The sequence below is a fragment of the Nematolebias whitei genome, chromosome 22 (assembly GCF_014905685.2).
Source record: "Nematolebias whitei isolate Nwh7 chromosome 22, NemWhi1, whole genome shotgun sequence".
NCBI lineage: Eukaryota > Metazoa > Chordata > Actinopteri > Cyprinodontiformes > Rivulidae > Nematolebias > Nematolebias whitei.
In genome coordinates, this window is record NC_056519.1 from 1,307,508 (window position 1) to 1,315,074 (window position 7,567).

The 7,567-nt window shown below is 46.8% G+C and overlaps 2 protein-coding genes across 3 annotated transcripts in view; both read right to left on the minus strand.

Annotated features, from left to right (window-relative positions):
* tbk1 (TANK-binding kinase 1) overlaps window positions 1-4,138 on the minus strand; it is a 10,514-nt gene extending 6,376 nt beyond the window's left edge. Inside the window, exons 1-7 of the mRNA XM_037695613.1 lie at window positions 4,080-4,138; window positions 1,256-1,329; window positions 1,060-1,166; window positions 814-954; window positions 618-747; window positions 352-533; window positions 103-263 (exon numbers count right to left, since the gene is read on the minus strand). Coding sequence (XP_037551541.1) covers window positions 103-263; window positions 352-533; window positions 618-747; window positions 814-954; window positions 1,060-1,146 — 701 coding nt within the window. The 5' untranslated portion in view covers window positions 1,147-1,166; window positions 1,256-1,329; window positions 4,080-4,138. The remainder of the gene's footprint in view (window positions 1-102; window positions 264-351; window positions 534-617; window positions 748-813; window positions 955-1,059; window positions 1,167-1,255; window positions 1,330-4,079) is intronic.
* Window positions 4,139-5,399: 1,261 nt separating this feature from the next.
* The window catches only part of lrp6 (low density lipoprotein receptor-related protein 6), a 20,071-nt gene continuing 17,903 nt past the window's right edge, over window positions 5,400-7,567 (minus strand). For both annotated transcript variants that reach the window (XM_037695611.1, XM_037695610.1), the window contains exon 23: window positions 5,400-7,284. In XM_037695611.1, coding sequence (XP_037551539.1) covers window positions 6,984-7,284 — 301 coding nt within the window. In that variant the 3' untranslated portion in view covers window positions 5,400-6,983. The remainder of the gene's footprint in view (window positions 7,285-7,567) is intronic.

Genomic DNA, 7,567 nt, shown 5'->3' on the forward strand with positions numbered 1-7,567 from the left:
GCTGATCTCAGGTCAGCTGATCTCAAGTCAGCTGATCCCAGGTCAGCCGATCCCTGGTCGGTCAGCTGATCTCAAGTCAGCTGATCTCAGGTCAGCTCTTACATCACTTCTTTGTTCCTGCGTGGCCCCTCGAACGGCCTGAAGGGCAGGCTGCCAGTAGCGGCGTGATAGAACGTCACGCCGATGCTCCACAGGTCCACGGTGGCACCGTACTTCTTCTGGTGGTCCTTCCGGAGTACGGCGCGTTCGTACATGTCTGGGTGCTGCACACAGATCAACCGCAGGTTGAGAGGCTCCGCCCACCTGAACAGGCAGGTTTTAGTTTTCCACAGGTTTGTGTGTGTTCCTCACCAGGTACTCCTCTGTTCCATACAGGGACACAAACTGCTCGTCGTCCTCCAGCTCCCGGGCGGCTCCGAAGTCTGTCAACTTGTAGACGGAGCGGCCGTCCTCTCCGATCACTCTCATGATGTTTCCAGGTTTGATGTCCCGGTGGACGATGCCGTACTCTCTCAGGTGGTTCATACCTGCCACTGCAGGAGACACCAAACATCAGGTAAGTGGACCGTTCGGATCTCTTCTACAGGTTTAGGTTCTGCTGGAGGACAGGACCTTACCCACGTCATGAAGAACGATGAGGAACTCATCTTCAGGGAGTCCGTAAGCGTTGGTGGACTCCTCTAAGACGGTGTAGAGACTGCCGCAGGGACAGTACTCCATCACCAGGACCTTATGACGGGTGTTGGTCTGAAACGAAGACATTCAGTGAGACTTATGGACTGATGGGGACACACTGATCCAGTACTTACAGACCTCCTCCTCCACGGCAAACAGCTTGACGATGTTCTTATGGTTCAGTTTCTTCAGAACCTCGAACTCTCTCATCTGGACGTCCAGCGGTCGGAGGAAACTCAGGTTGTTGAACACCTTGACGGCGTACAGGTCGCCGGTTTTCTACACAGAAAAGTCTGGATCAGAACTCACTGAGACACAGTTGGAGCAGAGCAGATGATCAGGATCTGATGATCCTGGATCAGGTGGTCCAGCAGCAGCTCGTACCTTGTGCCGTCCTCGGTAAACATTGGCTGTCGCTCCCTGACCCAGCAGGTCTGAGATCAGCCACAGGTAGTTGGTGGTGCTCTGCATCCTGACGGCTGCAACTGATCCTGGAAACGAGGAGTCAGAAAACGATCCATAATCAATCAGCAATGGATCAATAACTGATCGACAACGTGTCAATAACCAGTCAGCACACCTGCAGCAGCTCAGGTAAGGACTAAATCCTGGATGGTTTCACTTCAGGCTGGACTCGGAGTTCAAACCAACGATCTGAGACAAACAAGTCAAATTTACTGAAAAAGCAAATTTAAAATCCGCAGCTGGCGCTAACGAGCCAAACAAAACCAGCGGCAGCTGGTGCTAACGAGCGCTAACGAGCACTAACGAGCGCTAACGAGCGCTAACGAGCTGAACAACAAACCAACGGCAGCTGGCGCTAACGAGCGCTAACGAGCCGAACAACAAAACCAACGGCAGAAACTAAAGAAAAAAACAACAATTAATTAAAAGCATCAAAAGAAAAACACAAAAACTCAGAACAATAATATACTAAATCAAATCTCGCTGAGTGAAAACAGACGAGTTTAAAAACAGGAAGTGAGGTGGCCTGTGGGCAGGTTGTTCCAGAGTTTAGAGCCCACGACTGAAAAAGTCCGATCTCCTCTGAGCTTCAACCAGACGCAGCTGATCAGATGATCTCTGCGCCCGGGAAGGAACAAACAGTTGAAGTAGGTCAGAGACAAGAGGGTGAAAGGTCATTTAGGTTAAAGGTTAACAAGAGAATTTTTAAATCTGTTCTGATACGTACAGGGAGCCAGTGAAGGGAGGACAAAACTGGTGACATAAACAAACAAATAAACAAACAAAATTCATAACTGGTTGTAACTATCGTACCCACCACTGCTCCCAGTATTCACTGGTTAACTGGTCACCATTAACTTCACACAGACTCTCCCACTGGTACATCTTCATCTTTAAATCACTTCCTGGTCTGCTGCCTTCATACATCTCCTCCTACATGTCTCTGTGTGAGTGCAGCTACAGCGTGCGCTCTCAGGACATCATTACCTGCAGTGTTCCCTCAGTGAGGACTGAACTAGACAAAAGGACCTTCTCCTACTCCGCTCCTGTTTCCTGGAATATGTTGCAAAAAGATCTGAAGCTCTCGACCTTTGACCTCTCTAAGTGTCTTTAAGAATCTGTTGGACTCCTGGCAGGGACCAATGCAGACATGTTCCTGTTTTTAGTTTCTACATTCACCTTAGAATCTGTTTTTGTTTTCTTTTTTTAGCCATCCTATTTGTTAAAAAAAAAACTGGAGTATGACTTTTTATAATTGTCCATTGTTTCATCTTTCTTTGTTGAAATCAGGTCTCTCTTGTAAATGAGTCCTCGAGGCTCAGTGGGATTTACCTGTAGAAATAAAGGTTGAACGAATGTGCAAAAGTTTTGATTCTGTTTTCAGTTCAACTTTTTATTTTATTCTTTGAACAAAAAAAACTACTGCAGAAAAACTGGATCAGTGGTTAGCACTGTTGTCTCACAGCAAGAAGGCCCTGGGTTCAATTCCCGGTTGGACCTGGGGTCTTTCTGAGTGGAGTTTGAACGTTCTTCTTGTGCTTGGTGGGTTTCCTCCGGGTACTCTGGTTTCCTGGCACAGATGAACAACATGCATGTTACATGCCTTCAGGCCCAGGCCTCCCTTCTAGAGATCTGTGATCTCAGTGGGATTTGCCTGGTTAAATAAAAGGCTAAATTAAAAACATTTAAATGAAGCAAAAATAAGAAAAACTAAATAAGTTCAAATAAACAGTCAGCTTGATGTTCGGGCTGCAGTAAATACACCGTATTACTTTACACTAGGACTGTTCAGTCAGTGTATATCCTACATCCTTATATACTGTTTATTTTTATACTTTATATTTTGGGGTGTAACTGGGACCCTGTGTACATGACTTCGTTCCACCTCATGTACCACATGTGATGTGAATGACAATAAAGAACCTTGAACCTTGGTTACCATGGTAACGAGACCCTGTCTGACAGGACCATGATTACCATGGTAATGAGACACAGTCAGCTGGAACCATGGTTACTATGGTAACAATACCCCATCTGCCCGAACCATGGTTAGTTACCATGGAAACAATTAAGACCCAGTCAGCTGGAACTATGGTTAGCATGGTTTTGGAGGGTCCTGACAATGTTGAACCTCCCCACAGGGATCATTAAAGTATTTTCTGTTGTAAAACAACAGGAGTTGACTGAAAACATTAATGAGTCCGATATCAAGAACGGAAAAGAAAATGCAAAATGTGATGAATCTTAAAAGAGCAAGTAAAAATAAAATACGGACCTTACAACAATCCCTAACCCAGGACCGGGTTCTATGGTCCTGGTACTCACTCCAGAGATGATTTGTTCAAACCAACACAGATTAAAATGCATATGCCCTGAAATGAAGCCCTGAGGAACCCCATGTCAGACAACAGACTCCTGTTGGAGGGGTCAGACCCGAACCTGGTGAAACGGTCCAGTAAGCCATAACCCAGGATACAAACTCGTGCTGTGGTAAATGAGTCCTCGAGGCTCGATGAGGGAACCTGAGGAAATAAAGATGATCTGCTGCTGTTCGTCATGACGTCACGGCTGATGACGGGAAAGTCCCTTTGAGAAGTGACGCATCAGAAAGGTGCGCGCGCCGTCACGGTGACGCGCGCCGTCACGGTGACGCGCAGATTCCAGTCGATTAGTGATCGATCGGTTTATTGATTGTTGCTATTTCAGAGGCGCGTGCGGACGGTTTGAACCCGCGGAGCTGAACTGTGCGCGAGCTCTTCCTAGTCTGAATCAGGATCCGGGTTCGCGCACGGTTTCGGTTCGCGTTGAGAACAAGAGATTCCGAACCGGCATCAGAAGCTCGGTTCTGTCACTGAACATGTTCACCCATCAAAGTGTGACCATAAAGGAAACGGCACCGAGTGCTCACCTGAGAAAACGAGCTCGTTTTACTTCCTTACCTTCTCTCGTCGGCTGAGCTCCGTCCTTCCGCTGTTTTTCTGGTCATGTGACTGCAGCGGTCCAATCAGCGAGCAGAAAGCTCTTACGTAATACTCCGAATAGAAGGCCTGGGAAATCAAACGTTAAGACGTAAGCAAAGAGTCGAATCTATTTTAATAATGAATATTGTTATCGATAAGTATTTAAGAGGCATTGTTTACGAAGGTAACAGGATTTATGAATGAATTTAAAACGCCCCTCTGAAAATCATTGATAATAAGTTACAGGTGCGGAGTGTTCCGTTATTACGGTAAAAGTGAAGAATCAAAAGTGAAACTCTAAAATGTTTCAGACCTTAAAAAACAAAGTATTCGGTGTTCTAGTTCCGTTTGTCTCAGCGACTTCTGAAGGCTCAGTGGAAAATAAAGTATAAACTTTATCATCTTTACTGGAGGCTGTTCAATAAACCGATTCATTTTAAAGGGAAATCAGATTTTTCAATATTTCTTGGCTAATTGATCAAATTGTCCCTAGGTGTGAGTGAGAATGTGGTTTGTCTCTGTGCGTCCCTCCTTATGGACTGGAGACCTGTCCACAGGGTGTCCCCTGCCCCAGTGATGGCTGGACATGAGCACCAGTGACCCCCGTGACCCAAAGAGAAGCGTAAAGATGAAGGAAGGATGGATGGATGGAAGGATGGATGGGTGGATGGCAAATCTTCTCCTTTAACTAGATACAGCAGTGGTTGGATGAATCACAAGCGGTGCTGAATCCGACTAGAGGAAGGAGGTTGAGGAGCATGAAGTGTAGAACCACTAGACTGAGGAACAGCTTCTACCCTGAGGCTGTTAGACTCATGAATCTCTAACCAGGAGAATCTCTGTGATGACACTTTGGTGACATGTGCTGCTGATTATCCATGCTGCTGATCTCATGCTGCTGTATTCATACCATTACTCACAACAGACTCTTGTTCTGGCTGCTGTTTAATACACCATATTATTTTACATTAGTGTCTAGCATGTCTTAGATCCTTAGTTTCATATATATATATACATATATTTATATATATATATTTGTTTTTATATATATATTTATATATATATAAACAAATATATATATATAAAATACGACAATAAAGAATCTCTTAATACTTTATAATTTTGCTATTGTTGGATGTAACCGAGTCCATAATTTCGTTCGCTCATGCACCACGTGATGCGAATGACAGAATCTCGGCACCAACACATTTTATTCACGTTTATGAAGGCTGGTAATTTAGTTTTTGCAGTTTTCATCCCTTGATCAAATGAGCACGCAGACACAGAGGTCAAAGGTCACGCACTTTATAATTCACAAAAGAAGAAACATCAGAACAGAAGGACAGCTTATGGTGGCGCCTGACGGGTCGGACACGACTACCGGACCAGAGGACAAACCTTCAACGTTTCTACTTCCTGTCAGTCTGTGAAGCTTCTTTCAGTCGGTCCGACAGGCGGAACATCTTCTCTGATCCGATCTTGATCCTGGTTCCTGTTTTACATTTCAGACCCAACAAAGACTCATCAGAACCTTCTCCTGTCGCAGCAGGACCTTCAGTTTCAGCCGAACCAGGTGAGTTTAAAACCGGTTTCACTCCGTTTGGACCGGATCAATCCATTGTGTAAAGTGCAGAGACTGAGAGCGAGGGGGCGGAGCCACAGGTCACATGAGAGGAGAACGTATAGAGGCTCAGCAAGGCCAAACTAAGAGGTTTTTCTTTGTCCTACGGTCCAGACGGGACAGGCTGACCCGGTGCGAGCGCCAGCCACGTTTTCTGATTGTCAGCGTTTGAGGGATTCTGTAGAAAAATAGGACGTCGTCTAAAAAAAAGACGGAATGAGAAGTGGTCGATGAGGTCAACGAGTCCGTAAATAGCTTATAAATACGTTATCTACAAGACGGTACAAAAATATGAGACGTCGGAGGACGCTGCTGCTCCTCGCCGGGCGTCTCATCCACACACGAGCAGGATGGCGTCTCTGCTCAGGCACGAGTCGGGTCGGGTCTTCCTGCTCGAGAGAGACAAATGTTTTGGTTTCCATCAGAGGACGGAGGCCCGAGAGGGACACGTTCGTCCCATTTGCTTCCCATCGTCATGCAGCACGTCAAACAGAGTGGCTCTGGTTCTGATCCGAATGATCGAGCCATCAGTATGTGCCTTGTGGTGCTGCAGTGGGTCAGAACCGAGGCTCGGGGTTGGGACATCCTGACAAGACGATGTCCTGAGAAGACAAAGTCCCGAAGGGGGACACAGAGGAGAGCATTCAAACAAAACACTGTCCTGACTGAAAATGATTCTGTGGAGACAATGTCCTGAGAGGACAATGTCCTGATGGAACACTATCTTGAAGAGATAATGTCCAGAGGCAGTCCATTTGAGACAATGTCGTCTCAGAAAGTTGTCCCAGATGGTTCGCTGTCCTAACCCGTAATGCTCACAGTTGGACCCAGCAGCTGGTTGGTGAACAGCTGACCTGGTTGCCGTGGTAACGGCAGAGACGTAACGGTCCATTTCATCGGTTCAGTTGTCTCTCGGCCCGACTTCTTCACGCTTTAAGGCAACTTATATCTGTGATGATCTGAATAAAAACTTTATAGTTAAAAATGTACAAATTTCTTATATAAACCCTGTGATGTCATCAGTGACATCATCGGAAACATCAGCAGTGATGTCATCAGTGACGTCACCGGTGACATCATCAGTAAACACTGGATAGAAAATATATAAATATGTTTCTCTTTTCAATGTACAAAAGTTCAACAGCTCGCTGCCCTCTGCTTCCCTTTTGTCATCTTGCCCCACCCCCTTCAGTCACTTCCTGTTTATGTACAAAGGGGGCAGAGCTGTGCTGTGTGGGCGGAGCCACGTCCATGGGTTAGGCTCACGAGGAGTCTGTGCAGGGTGAGGGCGGCGGTGGGTAGAGGTGGTGGGAGTAGCTGCGCTCTGTGTACGGCGACGGCGGGCAGCTCTCGCAGTTCTCCTCCGCCGACAGGTACTGGCTGCGGGGCGTCGGTGGCGGCGGGAACGGCTCAGAGTCATAGTTCAAGTCGCTGGTGTAGCCCTTGGTGGCCGCAGCAGACTTCAGTGGTGCTCGACGTCCCGGAGTGTAGTCGCTGTCACAAACGTCAGTGCTGCAGGGTGTGGTGGGCGGGGCAAAGTGGCGGTATGTGTACGGCCGGTAGCTGGAGGAAACAACAAAAAACATTTTATTATTATTTTGTAAAAAAGCAGCGAACAGAGACAACCGGCTGCACAGGAAGTAAACAACCAGCGGTACCTGTAGGAACGGGTACCTGAAGCAGTACTTGTGGGAACATGAGCTGTACCTGTGGGAACAGGAGCTGTACCTGTGGGAACAGGAGCTGTACCTGTGGGAACTAAAATTTTACTTGAAGCGGTACCTGTGGGAACAGAAGCTGTACCTGTGGGAACATGAGCAGTACCTGTGGGAACAGAAGAGGTACC